Genomic DNA, 20,526 nt, shown 5'->3' on the forward strand with positions numbered 1-20,526 from the left:
TTTATTTTTGTTTTTGTTTTTTTTTCTTTTCAATGCGCAATAATAGAATGGTTTATTATGCTAATGACTTTAAAAAAAAAAAATAACAATAAGCGGGAGGGGGTAGAAGAAGAAAAAAAATTACCAATTTTAGTTTTAAAAAAAAAAAAAAAAAAATTTAAATCTCATGAGTCTTTTTTATTTTTTTATTTTTTTCTTCTTCTTCAATGTCAATATTTGTCAGTTTATATTTATTTTATTCATATTTACAGTAAAAATCAGAAGCAGTAAGAAGCAGCAAGAAGTAGCAGCAGTAAAAACAGCTGGTATATATATAAATAAAATGGCAGCAGCAGCAGCAGCAGTAGCAGTAGCAGCAGTAGCAGTAGCAGCACTGCCATGCAACAAACGTAAGAGACTGCCACACTGAAATTCAAAATCAAAAAAAATAATCGTACTGGTGGGCGGTACCATTAGACTGGCGGCTCACCCATGTCTTTTTTTTTTTTTTGTTTATTTTATTTTTTTTCTTTTTTTTTTGATTGTTGTTGATGTGCGCTGCAAAACAACACTAAAACGAGAATGTTTATATTTTTTTTTATTTTTTTTTTATTTTTTTCTTTTTTCTCTCTCCTTCTCACTAACCCACTACTATTTTACAATTCTACTATCTTTAATGATGTACGGCTGCTCTTTCCTTGTTATGCACACTATGCATATATATATATATATATATATATATACGACTTTTAGTCTTAATACTAGATTATTTATTTAATTATTATTATTTTTTATTTAAAATGTGGCTTATGTAAACACACCATCGTTTTTTTTTTTTTTTCCTTCCATCTCTTCGTTTTTTTTTTTTTTTTTTTTTTTTTTTTTGGGTCCGCGTGAATTTCGGTTCTCCGCAACTTTCCTCTCACCATTATTTTATAAATTTTTTTAAATTTTTTAAATTTTTTAAATTTATTTTTTATTTTTTTTTACGAGATATATGAGCAAAAAAAAAAAAAAAAAAAATTAAAAAAATTGAATCCTCATTTTGTTGTCTAGACAACCCCACTTTGAATTTTTTTTTATTTTTTTCAATGCCCTAAACAAAATGAAAAATTAAAAAAAAAAAAAAAAATGTTAAAGAAAATTAAATTTTTTTTTTATTTTTTTATTTTTTTATTTTTTTTTCCAGCCGAGGTATTGGCGGATCTATTGATCACCCCCTTTTCTTTTTTTTTTTTTTTTTTTTTTTTTTTTTTTTTAAAGCCAAAAAAAAAAAAAAAAAATTGTCAATCTTCATCATCAACATCATCAACATTTATCATCTCAAAACATATCCTTGCTCAGACCTCAAAAAAAAAAAAAAAAAAAAAAAAAAAAAGTGTTTATTTTTTTTAATTTAACTCACACACAATAGTTGCTCTTCTCCTGTAACCAAAAACAAAACCTCTTCACTCTAGAGTTTGCAATTATTATTAAAATCACAATAATGAGAGAATATTAATATAACATAATAATCCTATTAATTTTAGTTAGTTAGTTAGTTAGCTCAATAATAATAATAATAATAATAATAATAACTGAACTATTATTATTTAAGACTTTGGTTCTTTTTTTTTTTTTTTTTCATTCTTCATATATATATAATATCTTATATAAGATATATATATGTTGAAACAATCTCCTCCTCACTCATTCCAATCTTCTTTATTATCTCCCTCATATATATATATATATATTTTTTTTTGTCTCTCTCCCCTACAAGGTTCTCTCATCTGTGCGGCTCTTTCTTGGTTCTTTTTTTTTTTTTTAACTCCCTAAAATATTTTTTTTTTATTTGCGGAGATTTTTTTATCGTGTCCCGAAGTTTTTCTTATTTTTTTTTTTCTTTTTTTTCTTTTTGTAGTTGTTGTTGCTTCCATTTTCTACCACCACTATTACTATTATTACTATTATTACTATTATTACTATTATTACTATTACTACTATTATTACTGCTACTACTGCTACTGTTTTTGCTGCCTTTAAACTTTTTTTTTTTAATATTTTTTTTTTATTTCCCCGTGCACGAGCTCTTTTACCCTATAACAGTTTTCTATTAATCTCGCTAATAATTAATCACTTTTTATTTTTATATTTTTAAATTTTTTTTAAAATAAAAAAAAAAAAATAAATATACACATTTCCGTATTTGCCAAAAATAACAAAAAACAACAAAAAACCTTCCAGCCGATCGGCCTAGACCTTTTTTTTTTCTTTTATTTCGTCCAACCAACATATATATATATATATATGTTTTCTTCTTCTTCTTCTTCTATTTCTTCTTTTTTTTTTGTTTAACCCTCAAACTCTCTATCATGGCCATCTATGTTTTTTCTTTTTTTTTTTTTAATTTATTTTATCAATCTCGTATAAATAATGCTGGCTATTTTATACCCCTTCCCCTTTTTTTTTTTTTTTTGCCATATATATTTTGAACTACCATGCTGTCTAACACTCTTACAATTCCATCATCTTTTTTGTTCTCCTTGAAATCCATCCCCTAACCTCATCTTATTTTTATGTCTACTCTTTTCTTCTTCTTCTTCTTCTTCTTCTTCTTCTTCTTCTTCTTCTTCTTCTTCTTCTTCTCTGATCCTCATCACCATCACCATCTTCTTTTACATCTTTGACGCCTTCAAAAGCCTAAGACTTGATCTTAATTCTCCCTGTCATTAATTTTGTGAGCGGGTACCTCAAATGTAAATATCCACAGATATGTACATATTTGATTGGGGAGTGATGGGATGGGATGAAACTTTCCCCTTCCCCTATTCAAAAATCTGTGTTTGAAATCAGGAGGAAATCACAAACCACATGGCTATTTTCTCATCAATTTATTTTGCTCTTCTTCAAAAAAAAAAAAAAATGAAAAAATATATACAAAAAAAAGTGACCCGGACTGATGGTATTAAACAGGAACACATTTTACTTTTTCTCTTATTGGTCAGAACTATTTTCTTTTTCCCCCCTTTAGACGAGGGATTCTACAAATACAATCCCCGACGTAGTAGCCATATATGTGTATTTTTATTTATGTATATTCACGTGACTGATTAAACCGTTTGTTTAATACGTAATGTTTGCAGCACCAGCACCAGCAGCACCAGCAGCACAATAGAATGGAGACTAGTCGATGTAGTGGGGGAAAAAGTATTTTAGTGCAAATGTTGTCCACCAAGTCCTACAGGAATTTTCTTTTTTTTTTTTACTTTTTTTTTATTTTGTACGGCCAGCGTGGTATCTTAAGAACTTTTTAAACGAATGTCTCAGAAAAATAACAAGTGTTTATTAAATGAAATTTTAAGGGGGGGGGAGGGATGTGTGGAGAGAAAAAGAAAAATAAGAAATAAGATGTCATTATGTGATGTACTAAATAAATATTAATAAGCAATTTTTTTGATATATAATAAATATATTATTATTATTATTATTATTATTATTATTATTATTATTATTATTATTATTATTATTATTATTTATCTCATTGAGAATTTCCTCATTTTACCCCAATTGCAATTCATATATATATATGTCACGTGAAGATTCAAACTTCTCCCCTCCTTTTTCCCTTCACTTTGTCCGACACATTCTAAAGTTTTAAAAGTGACTGTTGTTTACCTTGACTCAAGAAAAGACATTAATAAAAATAAAAATTGAAATTACTACTAGTTATTTTTTTTTTCTCTTTTAATAGTTTTTTTTTTTTTTTTTTTTTTTTAAAAAATTTATTTAAAAAAAATTTTATCTTTTTTTTTGACAGATAAGTTAGGTTTTAATTGTTATAAATTTAATTTAAGAATAAAAAAAAAAAAAAAAAAAAAAAAAAAAAAAAGAGATCCATTTTTTAAAGCCTACGTTTTATTTAAACGTAATCATGTTCTGCGTTAGTAACTTGTTGTCTATCTTTGGTGGGAACCTCCGACGAGTCATTTTTTTTTTTTTTTAAAATTCTTTTTTAAAATTCTTTTTAAATTTTTTTTTTTATTCCTTAAACAAAATTGGCAAACAACAAATACTACATTAAAAAAAAAAAATAAATAAATAATAATAAATAATAATAAATTTTAGACCTGAGCCAGATCCATACAAAGACCTTCTTTTGTATAAAAATTATAAAAATAAAATAAAAATAAAATAAAATAAAATAAAATAAAATAAAGTGGCTACATTTCTTTCTACTTGAAATTCGTGTTTCTTATGGAAAATGAAAAATTCATTCAACATAAATATTTGTTTGTTTGTTTGTTGACTTTTGACAAAAACTTTTGTTTTGTTTTTTTTTTTTCTCATTCTATCTCCTCTTATAAATTACGTAATTAACATACAGCCGTTCTTAACTAAAAATCAAATTTTTGTATATAATTATATATATATTTAATTTATATATATATACTTGGCAAATGCTCAGCCTCTATGACATATTAATTATTATTCATGGCACATTTCTTCCATCTCTACTCTTTCTCTTTGTATATATTTATATAAATATATATCTATTTGCAACTCTGTGTCACGTCCTTGTTTAAATATTATTTAAGGTATCTTTTTTTTTTTTTTTTTTTAAAATTTAATTTTTCAAATACTTTGTGACGTCAAAAATAACAAAAAAATATCATCAAGGTTTTTTCTTTGTTTTTTTTTTCCTTTTCTTATTAATGTCATAAAATATGATGATGAACCCTGGAGATTGAGTTTTATTTTTTTTATTTTTTTTATTTTCAAAAATTTGATGATTTAGTAGTTAAATATATCACAATTGTATTAATCTTATCAATTTCCTACTAAGTAGTATAATAATAACCTTCCACCAATCAATACCAATAAATTGTTTTTTTTTTTTTTTTTTTTTTCAAACTATTAATAATATTGATAATTATAATACTACTAGTAAATAATAAAATTTAATCCACATGCCAATACTAAATAGAAAATCTCGTTTTTTTTTTTTTTAAATTTTTTTATTTTTTTATTTTATTGACTTTTTTTCTTTTTTTTAAAAAAATAAAATAAAATAAATCTACTATTAACAATATGCGGCTGGACTTTTTGTAAAACCTTTTAATTTGCTCTCGCACACTTTTGCCGTTTAGGTGGCTGTGTGGTGTTTGACAAGTAGTTTAGTAGCAATGGCAGCCAACAACAAAAAAAAAAAAATTAAAAAATTAAAATAAAATAAAAAAATAAAATAGCGAGCGTTAATTTTCAAATCATTTTAAAGAAAAATATTATTATTAAAAAAAATAAAAATAAAATATTTAATTTCTACACTTTAAAAAGTTTAACTAAAATCCTCTCCCCCACCCACCCCAAAATAGAAATCCTTTTTCCGGCTTTTGTCTACTTATTTAATTACATCAGCAAAATATTAAATATTACTAACAATATAATAATAATAATAATAATAATAATAATAACTTGAGTTTATTTTTTTTTTTTTTAAACTTTAATAATAGTCCATTGCTATTGTTAAATTCGCTGCATGAGGGAAATTTAACATTCACTTTTTTTTTTTTTTTATTATTATTTTTTTTCTCTTCGTTTTAGTGGCGCGTTTATTATTCTCTCTCTCTCTCTCTCTTCCACATACACATACATACACCCCTTTTGCAAAAAAAAAAAAATAAAATAAAATAAAATAAAATAAAATAAAATAAAAAAATAAAAGAAAAGAAATAAATAAATTGAATTTTTTTTATTTTTTTTTATTTTTATTTTTAATTTTAATTTTGTTGTTACCACGTCACCATCTTAACTCTGCCTCATCTATCTATTTATCTATCAAGCAAGCCATCATCATCATCATCATCATCGTCATTACCATCATTACCATCATCAGACAAATCCCGAGTCATCACTTACAAAAAAAACAAAATTTAAATTTAAATTTAAAACAAATAAAAAATTGTATATTTTTTTTAAAAATATCAATGAGCCAACCAGTTAAATGACTAGATTTTAATACAATATATATATATATATATATACAAAAACCTGCTGATAATAATGCCATTGGTTAAATATTTATTAATATTTTTTTTTTTTTGCAATAAAAATAAAAATATAAAAAAATAAAAAAATATAAAAAAACTAAACCAAATAATCTCTGTAGTAACCAATCGAACTAAAAAAAGAAAAAAATTTAAAAAAAAATTTAAAAAAAAAAAAAAAAAAAAAAAAAAAACTAAATTAAATTAAATTAAACTAAGCGCCAAAAAAAAAAAAAAAAAAAAAAAAACTTATGTCCGAGATCTTGAAAATGTGACATGCACTGTTTAAAAAAAAAAAAAAAAACAAAAGAAAGAAAGAAAAAAAAATGATTCTCCTTAATAATTTTATTATAATTATATAATATATATATAATATAATAATAAAAAATATATATATATTGCCTCCACTCAATTGATCCACTTTTTTGACGTCTTTCTAAAATAAATAAATTAATTAATAAATTTCTTTTTTTTTTCTTTTTTTCTTTTTTTTTTTACTTTTACTTTTCTGTTTTCCGGATGACTTTTCTCCGCAATAAAGCCGGTCAACTTTTTTTTTTTTTTTTTTTTTTTTTTTTTTTTTTTTTTTTTTTGGTGATTCTTCTTCTTCTTCTTTTTTTTTTTTTTTTTTTTTTCTACTTCTTCGTTCCGTTAAAAAAGTATATTTTATTCCGAAAGAAAAAATAAAAAAAATAATTAAATATATATATTATTAGTAATACACCTACTTACTTACTTACAATTTCATCTATATAACCTTATTATATATTATTTATAAATTTTATTTATAAATTTTATGACACTTTTTACAATCTTTAAAAAAAAATAAAATAAAAATAAATAAATAAACAAATATGATGATGAAGGTCATAAAAATCATGTAGCCTAAGGCAATAAAATGTTATTTCTTTTCTTTTTTTTTTCAATAATACATACAATCTTTGTCTCTCTCTGTTTGCTATTTATTATTTATTATTGTTTTGTAGTTATATTGTGTTGTAATTTTATTCCATTCTATTATATTGTTGGTTCCGAAAACCCTAACCGTACTTTGACCTCTGACATCTAAACTCTCTCTTTATGGCTCTAAATTTATAACTCCATAGTCAAGTGTACCAACATCACCATTCCCAGCTCCTTATTTTATTTTATTTTATTTTATATAAAAGAAAAGCAAACTTTACAACAATTGTGTATGCGCAGCCTTCCTCTGTCTTATGCAACAGGACACCATGGTGCACCTATAACCTCAAGTTATATATATTTGTATATTTTTATATACACATGTTTTTTTTTTTTTTTTTTTTTTTTTTTTTTTTTTTTTTTTTTTTTTTTTTCTTCAAGATATTTGATATCTCATCCCACCACCCTCTTTATCCCTCCCTCTCTTCCCCCCCTGAAATAAGCCAAACATGGACTTTTAGGAAAATATCCCAAATAAACCTATTTGCTATTATATTTTATTTTACTTATTTAGTATTAAAAAAAAAATAAATAATGGTTTACTATTTTATACAAAAAAAAAAAAATAAAATTCCAGTTATTTTGATTAAGATAGTTTAAAATGGATTAATCATTTTGGATGTCCTTTTTTTTATTTTATTTTATTTTATTTTATTTTATTTTATTTTATTTTATTTTATTTTATTTTATTTTGTTCTCCAGTTTATTAAAACTTAAAAAAAAAAAAAAAAAAAAAAAACTCAATGGCTATCATAAAGAGGAGACATTCTTTAGAATGAATAAAAAATATAAATAAATAAAAAATAAATGTAAGCTTTTTTTTTTATTTTTTTTATTTTTATTATTTTTATTATTTTTATTATTTTTATTATTTATTATTTTTTATTTTTGGGAGGCGGTTATTTTTTTTTTTTTTTTTTTTTTTTAAATGATTCAACGCATTATAATTTTCATTCATTCATCATTAAAAAAAAAAATATAAAAACTTTGTTCGGTTATTTCAATATAAAAAAAAAAAAAGTTTAAATTCTATTTTAATATATATATATATATATATATATATATATATATATTAAATTATAAATAAATTAATACAATTGATTGTCTATAACTCGTTTTAGAAATTAAGATTGCTCGACAGAAGTTGCTTTCTGGTCTGATTCTCAAAAAAAAAAAATTTTTTTTTTTTATTTGTTCTAAACAATCCATATTTTATTTAAATTTCAATTTTTATTTCTATATCTTCAACTATTTAAAAACTTATAATAATTATTCATTCCAAAGATTTTTTTTTTTTTTTTTTTTTTAAATTTTACTAACATTCACTTAGAAAATATTTTTATCACCGTTTTATTTTATTTTTTTTTTTCCCCTGTGTTATCTGGTGCTTTATCTACCGTTGAAAAAACTCAATATATACAATAAATAAATTCCATTCTTGTACTATTCTTACTCCACTCCTTCATTTGCTTACATAACAACCGAAATTAAAGTCATTTTAAAATACTTCCCACTAAAAATACTTTGGAATCCTCTCATTAAAAAAAAAAACTCTCTTTTATTTATATTATTAACATTTCAACCTTTATTTCAACCGTACTTATTGTCCGCCCTTAATCTTCCTTCCTCAAAACAACATCCGATGCTACCATATCCGTATTCATACCCCTAAAACTGTGTACCCTTGATACATACTTCTCATAAACTCTCCCACTGAAATACCCAAACTCATATAAAATCACCTGCCATCTTTTTCTTTAAAATATTCTTCTTCTTAGAAATTAACCCAGAAAAAAAAAAAAAAAAACTTAAACTCAACTGCACTTCTATATACCCGCTCTCTTCTTTTCTCTTTTAAATATCACCAACAATTCCACTCAATCTTTTTCCATCTCCCGCCTATTTCTTAAATTCTTTTTCATACTATATAACACCCTTCACAACCTCAAAAAAAAAAAAAATTATCTTCATCAACCTCCTTTTCCTCATTCTGATCCACCATCTTGGTACTTGGCATAACAGCACACCTACACTTGCTTCACCCTCAAATCCAAGCCCTGGTAAAGCTACTGTAACAAACTAATTCAGACATAACCTCCTGTACGTGTACACATACTTTGATATATTTCTACAGCTATAACTCAGAAATTTGATAGGAAAATAAAAATAAAAAAAAAAAAAACTTTCATTAAAAGCAACTTGTAAATAGCAAAATACCAAATTAAATTATCCCAACAATAAACAAACATCCTTTATCCAGTATGTTAAATTCAACTCTTTCTCAGCCTTTCTTAGAAAGATACCCAACTTTTGACATCTGGAAATTTCCCGCTACTAAAAGGCCTGTCAAGCCCAAACATCTTATCTTTTTTTTTTTTTTTTTTAGCCATACTCTTTAAATAACTTTTATGTCGGGTACACCAAACTCCTAGTCATAGGCAGAATCTCAATCCTTTTTAGCAGCTCTATTTTTTTTTTTTAAACTACTCACCCAAAACTTCATAAAACTTCATACCCCTTGAGACTTTCAATCCCACTTAGGTTCAAGCTTACAGGCGTTAAATTTGACAATAACTCAACAATAAGTTTTCTCATAAATTTTCAACTTCAAAAAGTGCATATCAAAAAAAAAAAAAAAGCTTCATAATGTCGACCGTCCATTACTTAAACAATAAAATGCATCAAAAATCTTACCTTGCTTTCTCAAAGACTTACATTCCCTGTTTCAACTTAGCTCAGCTCAGCTCAGCTTAGACCACAAACCATTTTACCTTTGTAGAGTTCTAGCCTTGTCCATCATTTCCTGGGGACTCCTCACTACTACGGCTGCTTGTTCAGAATCCAAAAAATTTAAAGATATATAATATATTCTCACTAAGTATCTTTTTTTTTTTTACTTTCATATTTTCATAAATTCAATTTTTCATTATAAATCATTTAAATACTGCTTCTTTTTTTTTTTTTATTAGATACCAAAAAGAGATTCTTTAATAGTGCATGCAAAACTTTCGCCACATTTGTTCCCATTTGGTTCTCCAAAATCACATTTGTTTATGATTTACCGACAATACACTATAATTGCAACGTTATAACAGAAATATTTCTGTGAAAATTATTCAAATATATTTATGGTCAAAAAAACAAAAAAAAATATATATATCTTGATAGACATAATTGTGGAAATTCAATGCAACACACTATGCAGGACTAGACCGAGTAGGCCTTGTAACAAGTCTAACACGTGGTACTGGTTCTGATAATTGTTGACGTACAGTTTTGCTCATTACAGACCCTTTTTCTGCTACCATCGAAGTTGATCGCACTGTTTTTGCGGGTGAAGGTTTCAATGATTTAAGTATTTGGGATTTTTGTTTTAGTGTTTGTAGTCTTAGTGATATATTTGAATTTTTATTTTTGGCTTTATTTTTGGCTTTGACTTTAGATTTGACTTTAGATTTGATTTTTGTGATTTTACCTTCATTTTTCAATTTATTGGTATTTATTGAATCTGCATTTGCATTTGAATTTGAATTTGAATTTGAATTTAAACTTGGAATTTGAATTAGAATCGAATTGGAATTTGTACTATTAGTCTTAAGTTCATTTGTAGGTGGTGTACCTACAAGTATAGGTTTAGGTAAAATTGGAACCGGTGTGTATGGAGGTATATATGCATGCGGGGGTTTTGGTAAAATAGGCAGTGGTGTGTTTGTAGGCGCTTTAGTAGATTCCAAAGCTGGTATTATTACAGATCCAGCTGTAACAGGCTTTGGAAATACAACTTTAGATGTATGGGTATTCGTATGTGATTTTTTCAAGGATTTTGTACTTGGCGAATTTGTTAGTGATTCATTTTTGGAAAGTGTTTGATTTGAAAGATTCCCAAGTTGCAGTTTGGAAGATGTTGACTTCGACATGCTTGTAGGAGATTCTTTGGAAGGTTTTGGCTTTGACTTATTCGTAAGTTCTATTTTAGATATTTTTATTATTGGCATATTCGCAAGTGTTTCGTTCGTTATGGCTGGTTTTAGTACCCTTTTGGGTAATATCGGTACTGGCGTATTCTTAAAGACTTTATTTGGTAATATCGGATTTGATGTCTTTTTAAGTACTTTTTTCGGTAATATTGGTATTGGTGTATTTGTAGACTTAGATGGACTTATAAATGTAGTTGTAGGAATACCTGGAGGCACTTCTTTTGGCAATATTGGTATTGGGGCGTTTGTAGATCTACCTGTAGATATTTTCGTGGATGTATTTGCAGACATGTTTTTAAGTGAACTTGTAGATGTGTTTTTAAGCAATATCGGGGTTAGCGTTGTTTTAGAATCAAAATCTGGTTCCTTAGATGTTGGTAATAATTCAGTTTCTTTTTGAACATTGCAATGAGACTGGAGTTGCTCAGGTTGAAGCTTTTGATATTTAAGTCTTGTTTTTGGTGGGGGAGAGTCTGCTAAAACATCGTCACGAGGCGCGTTAAAGTTAACCACCTTCAAATCTTTATCTTCTGATTGTGCCATAAATTGCAGTTTGATTTTTGAGTCCTCTGGCGTATTTATCAAAGAAAATTCACTGGATTTTTTTGGTAAAATTGCTTTTAATGAAGGGACTACTGATTTATTTGTTGTTTGTATTGGTGACGTTTCTTTGTTTTTTGTTAATGTCTGCTTTGACATTAATGGACCCTTTCAAAGTTAGATATTTTCCCTTCTTTAATATCTTGATTCATTTAACTTACAATAAAACCGGCAACTTGTAAGCGAATAGGATATTCTCCTGGATGTTGTATTTGATTTTTCCGACAAAGCTCACAGTTTATCGTGTAACTCTGCTGGTTTTTGGTCAAGAATTCGTAACCTTTATGAAGATGAAGACATTTTTTGCATTGTTTTTCAACGCTACATAGATTACATGTAGTTAAATCAGCTTCATACTCAGTAGGTGAAAGATAATGTCTTCCCTTATCACATAATCTTGTTGATAAGTATTCAATTTTTTCATCTGTCATGTTTTTTGGTGGTTGGAAAGAAAAGTTTTTTTTTTTTTTGATTCAGAGTGGGGGGATTTTATAATGAAATCACGTGATTGATAGATAGGATTGCATGGTGGTTATCTTAAAGAGATAAAATCTGTCAACAACTTTTTTTTTAAGCAAAATGAATTACAAAATCTCTTCTTAATCCAAAAAAAAAAAAAGTGAAGAGATGTCCTTACAAATGTTTGGTTTAAAGTAAACATTTTAGACCCAATAACTGTATAATTACTTGCAATGCTTTAGCAGCATAAGTCTTAAATCTTTAACTCATATATTGACTAATCTCTTAAAATATAGAGCGGGATTGCATACAGGTGTTCAAATACTATTAAGCTTAGGCTATTTTATTCTAAGCGGTTCTTTTACCAACAACTTGCTTCTTCCTTTGCTAGCAATAAGTTTCAATCTAATAATCTATTAATATCTAGCCATCTAGCTCTTTCTATCTAACTATGCCAAAAAAAAAAAAAAAATACAAAAACAGTTATGAACCAAAAACGAAAAACGAAAAATTAAAAACAAAAAACACTTTCTTTCTTTACCAGTTGAAAGCCTCAACGTAAAGATCAACACGACCTTTCCCTTGTCCCATAGCGTTGGTGACATGCTTACGAACACTATCGTTAACACCTGGAGGACCACAAACAAAGAAACCAATGCTTCCAGGAGCCTCTGCAACGGAAGTATCGATAATTGACTTAATATCAGCCATACCGTACCGTGTGTCAAGTGTCATTGAACTGTCAGTTTTCTCAGAAACCTCAGAATCAGAACCATAATTTTTCTCCAAAACAATGGGTTTGTCACTGGTCTCATCACTAATGTAGACAATGACGTTAATTCCATGAGAAGCAAGGTGCTCAATTTCTTCACGGAAAACCTCAAAGTGGGAAATAAATTGAACTGCCCAGATAAAAGTAACGTTAGGTTTTTCAAGCATTCTGCAGGCATAAGAGTAAGCACCAGTGAAACCAATACCACCTGCAATCAAAACGACAGTCTCTGAACGGTCAACAGGTTGAGCATGGCCATAAGGACCTTCGACAAAAACTGGAATAGTTTGTGGGCCAGACTTGGCAATGTAATTGGACATTTGAAGAGTCTTACCTTGACGAACACGAGCACAGAAAACAATTTTGTTCTCTTCACCAGGAACAGGTGAAGGATAAGCAGAGAAAGGGTGGTTTTCCCAAATGCGCCATGTAGGTCGAAGGAAGTACAAGAATGCATATGCACCAGGATATGGCTTCCATATGCGGTTGTTGTAGTCAATTTTAATCTTAAGGAAAACATCACTTTGAAGTTCAACATGGCCCTTGGCTTTAACACCAGTGAGAACAATGCGAGCAAGACGGAAAGCTCTATCAAAAGCCCAGAAGGCGACTGTAGCATAGATCCACTCATAGTAAGTGTTGCTGCCAACATGATACCAAGAACCAACAGTGAAGAAAATGACAAAAGCCCAATGAGTAAGCAAGAAAAAGTCATATATCTTTTCACGGAATTGACGAAGAGAAAAAAACATGAGAAGACCTCCGCAGACAGTACCAACAATACCCCATACATTAGAAGTCTTTGCTAACTGGGTTTTGTAAGTCCCCTGGTTGACGTACAAAGCACTAAAAGCAATTGAGTGTATGAATACACTTGTAAAAGTGACACGGGCAACCCATCTGTGGTATAAATTCATGGTATCGTAAGAGAGACCAGTAATCCAAAGCAATAGGTTGTTTCTGCCAGCAAGAATGTAAAGTAAAGGCATTTGAGTAACTGATAATACAGCAGTACGGTCACTAACAATGCGTGATAATTGATTTGCTTTAGAGGGATAACGAGTGTTTCCGTCATAGACGTCGTACTTGATAAACATAAAGATAATGAACATAACAACATATCCAGTAACAACCCAACCTTGTGCACGAGTTGGTAGAGACATACTGAATGGTCCCCAGTTAACAGGAGTACTGTGTTTAAATCCAAAAAATGCCGGGTTAATAAGTTTTCTGCGGAAAAAAAGAGCAAATTTGTTATTGGTTGAGTTATGAACGAATTTGGGGGCAACCTTTTTCAAAAAGTTAGAAATGGCAGCAGCAAGCATAATCACACCAAAGTAGGCGCACATTAAACCGCCGTAAAGTTGACCTGTGTATTTAGCATAAAAGCCTGCACCGAATGCTCTTTGAGCCTGGTCAACTTGAGCTTGGGTGAATTTAATGGGATAGTAATGAGTTTCAGTTTTGTTTTTGACGTCCTTGGAGTTGACCCAATAATCAGATGCATTGTCGTGGATAGCATAAAGTTCATCAACAGTCAAGTTAGATCTGCTTGAAAGTTTGCAATCGTCAATCAAACTTGTGAAACCGCGCTTAATATTACCTCCCTTTGAGCGAATCATACAGTCAACCATGGTAGCCATGAACTCAGGACTCATACAGTTGCAGCCACCGGTACGGCCACCTTTAACCTTGGAGTATTTTGAAGGACATTCGAAACTGTATTTGGCGACATAGACACCGCAACCGCGAAAAAGAGCATCACCCGAAGTTATAGCTGATGTTAAACAAACGCTTAGAAAAAGGAGAGCGAGACTAGTGAACTTCATTTTTTTAGTTGGTTAAGAAGTTGATTGAAAATGGAAAACTACGAGACATATTTATATAGTTTGATGGAAGCTTTTATTTTACTTAAGGTTATTATTTTTTTTTCTGCCATGGTAATTATTAATCGAAGAAATCTCAATGAATTTTTTGTTTCTATTCGGTTAATTATTTTACGGTGCGACTTTTGAAAAACCTGAACGAATTAATTTTTTTTTTCCAAATCCGGAAAAATCAGATTTTCGGATTGCAGCGGAACCTGGATAACTTGATTAAACTCTAAAGTAACTGATTATTTATCTGATTTTCATTGTACTTTTTTTTTTTTTTGAACTAGCATAACGGTCGCATGAGTAGTAGTATTTTTACTGTGATTTTATTTGTGGAATATTAGTTTAACACAACCCTTCCATAGAATGCAAAAGGGTTTTCTCCATTTTTTTTTTCTCTTTTGTTTTTCAACGTCTTTAAATCTAAAAAAAAAAAAAAAAAACAGGGTTAAAATTTATTTTTAGATAGTTTATGAATCAATGACATAATATTATTCCATTGATAATAATTTTTGTATTTTCTCATGAAAAAAAACTTGAATTGCTATTTAATATATGGTTAATGTTTATTTTCGTTTTTATTTTTATTTTTATACGTAAATATTTACTTTTTCTAAAAAACTTCTTATTTTTTTTTTTCTATTTCAGCGCTAGATTTTTCTTCTTCTGGCCCAAATAGAGTTCCTTTCTTTTTTTCTTTTGTTTTGAAATAAGATAAACCCATGTCTTTGTGGTTCATGTAATCATTTGTCAAAAACCAAAAAAATTATAATTTTTTTTTTAATATATAGCAGTTTATAAACTTTTTTTAAGAAACATTTTCTAATAAACCTGGCCATTTTTCATGGTAATACCATCATTGTTCGTAATTATAAAAATCAATTATTTAGAAAAAAAAAAAAACAAAAACGTTTCACAAAACAGATTGTCATTATAAACTGGCTTTAATTTTAGATCAAATAATGACGATTACATTAGAAATTGATTTTGAGGGCTTTCTATTAAAAGTCATAGTATCAATAATCAAAAATTCTACTCTTGGAACTGACAAAGAGCTTAAAATCTTTGATACAGTTTATTAAACCAACGATTCTGCTAAACTCTTCAAATTGTTTGGCCAGCAAAGTATTTCTGTAAAATATATTGTGAAAGATTTTTTTTTGACAAATAATGACAAATTTTAAAGAAGATTACAAATTTGTCAAATTTGGCAAGTAAATTAGTTATTACTGATTATTATATGAGTCGTTCTTATTTTTTGTCCTCTATGAGTAAGATAATTACCAGTATTGAAAAAATTCCTTATTTTTCAAGGTAATGATGGTATACCGGTTGTAACCGTCATGTGGGATTATCTTTATCCGAGACGCCCATTGTGGTCCGAAATGGCATACTGGCAAACAATCACTAAAGTTGGCTTTAAATTGGTGGTAATTTTTCTTTTTTCAGATCAATTAAGCGGAAAAGAAAAAAAGAAAAAAAGAAAAAAAAAATTGGATTTTAAAAACTACATAAGATTAAGAAAAACCGAGATATTGTTTAAGGAAAAGGGACTTTCACAAAACTTTTAAGACGACACATTATTGTTGCATGTTGCAAGTTGATTATGCTTACAAATTGTTTGACATGGCAAAATACCAATAATCATTTGCCTTATGATTAATTAAATGAATTTACTAATATCAGCACTAATGTTGATGCTACTAATACCACCATACCTTCAGTCAATACCCTTCTGGTTAATATACTCAAATGCAACGGAAAACTTTGTTTGGGTATAATTAAGCCTGGATTTTGTTTTTACCCATCTACCCATAAATTCAAATACATGTTTTTTCAGCAACTTTTTAAAAGCCAAATTTCCAAATTGCTTTAAAGCAAATTGCAATACTCGTTACAAAAATTTAATAGAAAACTCTCTCATTGCACACGTTTAAAAGATTTTATAAAAACCTTGGAAAAATCAGCTGAATGACCAAAAAGTTGAAAAGCTGTAATGACATAATACGCTTTTTGAGTTTTTTGCATGAAAAAAAAAAAAAATTGGATTTGGTTATATAATTATTTGGAGGAGTGGTTGTGAAAAGTGCCAAGTCATTGCCCAAGCCTTTTTTTTGAACTTTGAAAATATTTAAAAGTTGCACTTGGCATAAAAAACCAAGAAGTTAGTTGGCTTCAAAAAGATTTGGCATAACTCTACGTCCAAAAATCGTTGAGTTTTAATCGTCAAATTATTAGATATCCTGAATACAGTATTTTACAATGTCAAAAAAAAATATTTTTTTTTTTTACCATTAACTGATCGTGTTCTTCAATCATCAAAAAAAAAAAAGGGTTATCTACCTGAGTCATGATCTTTAAAAAAAATCTTTTAAGGGGAAATTTTATATTTATAAGTCCTCGAGAAATTCTTTGAATTTGTTTTCTTAGAATAGAGGACCCCTATCGTTGTCTTCCTTCCATTTTTTTTTTTCCCATTCAGACTATCCGCTGAAAAATGGAACAGTTTTTATTGGAGGTTAAAAAAAAAAAACAAAAGCATCAAACGATTTAATATCAGAGGTATACTTAACCAAAATTAAGAACATATTATCCCTATCATAGTTTCTTATAAGTCACTTTTTAATGGAAACAAATTGACTGATTTTAAAGAAAAAAGATGATATCATGTTAAGTTCTTAATGCTATAATACAATTATTTGCTAATAATTCAGTCCAAAAAAAAAAAAAAAAAAAAAAAAAAATCACCCACTACAATGTTCGCTGACAATATCCTTTTACAAAAATTAATATCAAATTAATATTTCGTTATTTTCTCTCTTTTTTTACACTTGCTTTTAAGCTCAAAATATCACATATTTTATCATTTAAGCTTACATGTAAGCTTAGATAATTATCTAAATAATTATTTTAACTAAGGTTATCTGATTAAACTTCAGTGTTTATAGATATTGCTTAACTACTTCATGAAACTATGAAATTTTGTTAGTATACAAATAATATCTTTTAATAAAAACCTTCCAACAAATAAATGGTCTATTGTGCTTTTTTTTTTTTTTTTTTTTTATAATTGCGATAAACTGATTTCTAAAGATTACCCAAATCGATTAATCAAAGTGGTTCGAACCTTAAGATTATGTAATTTACAATTAATAATAATTATGAAAGCTCCAAGCATTATTGCTTAGAAGATTTCTGGTCAATATATGGAAACAATATAAATAATACCTGGCATTCAATATTTTGCTTTAATTTAAACATCATATCAATTATATTCATTAATTTTTATCATTTAAATTTAATTTAAATTAATGAACACATTAAAAGGGCAGGAGTTGTGTGGTTCAGTGCTAAAATTATCAATATATCTTGAAATGAGGCATCTCACAGGACCAAGGGGTAAAATAAAAATTGTTAGCTTAATATAATATAAAACCACACACTATTGCCACCATTATTCATTAAGTTTTTTTCCCCCACTAGCTCGACACTTTTTCTTATATACACTTTTTCTCACATATCCTTCTATAAAGTATTAAAAAAAATGTCAACCTTCGAATTTCTTCCTTTTGAAATTCACCTGGAAGTTTCCAAATATCTTACCGCTTCAGAACGAAAAACTGTGAGCCATACAAGCTCTAACCTAATGGAAATATATAGACCCATGGCTTATTGTGATTGTATAACAACAGTGTCAGACCTTGTTTTCCAAACAACTGTCAAAAAACAGGCAATAGACATATCAGCGAAACTATATGTTCCGTTCAAAGTTCTTACTAATCCAGAAAAATTCTCATGGTTTTTAAACAACAAAGTTGTTACATTGAAGATAATAATGTATAGTCATGTGGAAAGTGACATTTTGAATATTGGTTTCTTAAAATCAAAATACTATCCTTCTCTTAGACAATTGTTTTCAAACGCAACTACAAAGTTTAATATAAAAAAGCAGATTCAATTAAACCAAGTTAGTTTTAAAACTATAAATGAGTTTGCACAAAACAATCCTGGCTTTCAAAATTTCTTAGTATTTGAAATTGGTAAAGTTATGTTTGAAAGTATGCTTTTAAATCTTTATCCACCATTCAATTTCAATACTGTCACCCGGATTATATTTTCAGGAGATGTAATATATCCTATTACTGATACATCAAATACATTATTTCCATGTTTGCAAAAGTTAAAATTTTTTTCACACAAAAGACCCCCTATGATTTTACAAAGTATTATACCTCTTTTAACCATTGCATCAAAATCTTCAACACTTAATGATGTTGAAATATATTTTTCAAAAAAATTTCCAACAAATATCCAAGATTTGCTTGTTCATGGAATTTCAAAGTTATCATCTAATATACAATCTTGCTGTATAGAAATTCATGGATCATTTAAAGGTTTATTACCTCTTGTGGTCTCTAGCCAAAGTAATGATTCAATTGTAATCCCACAAATAACCGGATTGCGTCTTCCAGTATCTCATTCTGGTTTTCTTGAAAAGTATCACTTTCCGAGAATTAAATTACTTGACTTAAAAAACAATTGTGGAGGTTTAAATGAAAAATTTTCGTTTATTGAGAATAGTGCTATTAATATCTCTACTCTTCATTTTTTGATTAACGTTAACAATGAAAACTATTTTGGCAATTTCATAATGTTTATTCCGTCGTTAGTTAACTTAAACAAATTGTTTTTAGATTTGACAGATAACTGGCTAGTTAGCGAGACATATACTGTCGAAAATATAGATGTTTTGACCGACGCCAAAGTTATTTATAAATCTTTGAGAAAGTTACCACTTCTTTCTTTTGAAGCTTTAAAAGAAAAAATAAAGTGTTTGATATTAATCAATGATGATGATGTTCTTGATTACTTGGCTAAATTATACAGCGATCCAGTTTCATTTTTTCCAGAGTTTATGGATCTAAATAACCCTCATCGTCAATACCATGTGTTTGTCATAATGTATTTGCAAGAAGTGCTTTTCAGAAATATATCCAAACTGAAAAATTTGAATACTTTATATTATCAAGTTCACAACATTGATACTTGTGTGAAAGATTCAAAAAACTTATTACTAAAAAGTTTATTTGGATGGCTTCCAAATTTAACATTTCAAAAGATGATAGGCCCCTGGGGTGAATCTCAAGTCTTAAAAAAGGTATTTTTATCATACTCTGGTTTTAATTCCTCAAAGAAAAAAATACGTGAAAATATTTCACCTATTTATGGCATAAGTCTTAAGGAAAATGAACTTTTCATATCCGAAACACACTCTATAATTTTGAGGCCTTGTAAAATTTTTACAAATAATGATGACACTCGTTTCCCTTTGTTGCTTGATTTTGATTACTTTGATTCAAACAGTGAAGGTAAAAGTTGTGTAATTTTTCCTCAAAAAGTTGGATTTATTGAAAATATTTCTCAAGAATATTTTCCTTATAAGCCAGTAGATTGTGACAAGCAAAAGCCGTGTCAAATAAGACACCAGCAGCACACCTAATGATTTTTATTTTTATTTTTGTTTTTTTAATGTTGAATATCATAAATTATTATATAAAGTAGTTTATTACTATGATTATAGCAATTGATAAATAAAAGACGGTTTAATTTTTTTTAGTTATAAGTAAAAAAAAATAAAAAAATCAATAAATTTTATTATAAGAAATCTCAATCTTAATTGCCAAAAGGAAGTAAAGCATTTAAACTTTCATTGGTAATTCAACTTCAATCAATTTCATATATATAGGTACGTTTCATTGGCACACAAATTGCACATCTTATATTCACATCTTTTTGATTTATACAGGGAATTCTAATTTACTGCATAGTCTTTTTTTTTTTTTTCATTCACTTAAATCTCAAAATTTTTAACCAAT

General features: G+C 27.6%; 2 protein-coding genes across 2 annotated transcripts; one reads left to right on the forward strand and one right to left on the reverse strand.

Moving 5' to 3' along the window:
* Positions 1-10,755: 10,755 nt before the first annotated feature.
* On the forward strand, positions 10,756-11,345 carry SAPINGB_P002918 (uncharacterized protein; the record flags this gene model as incomplete). The annotated part of the gene is made up of 2 exons (XM_031997636.1): positions 10,756-10,769; positions 10,847-11,345. The coding sequence occupies 2 exons, from the start codon at positions 10,756-10,758 to the stop codon at positions 11,343-11,345; spliced, it is 513 nt and encodes a 170-aa protein (XP_031853527.1).
* Positions 11,346-12,541: 1,196 nt separating this feature from the next.
* On the reverse strand, positions 12,542-14,605 carry SAPINGB_P002919 (uncharacterized protein; the record flags this gene model as incomplete). Its single annotated transcript, XM_031997637.1, has 1 exon — positions 12,542-14,605. The coding sequence occupies one exon, from the start codon at positions 14,603-14,605 to the stop codon at positions 12,542-12,544; it is 2,064 nt and encodes a 687-aa protein (XP_031853528.1).
* Positions 14,606-20,526: the final 5,921 nt, after the last annotated feature.

The sequence above is a fragment of the Magnusiomyces paraingens genome, assembly GCF_902498895.1.
Source record: "Magnusiomyces paraingens strain CBS 517.90 genome assembly, contig: contig2, whole genome shotgun sequence".
Taxonomy (NCBI): domain Eukaryota; kingdom Fungi; phylum Ascomycota; class Dipodascomycetes; order Dipodascales; family Dipodascaceae; genus Magnusiomyces; species Magnusiomyces paraingens.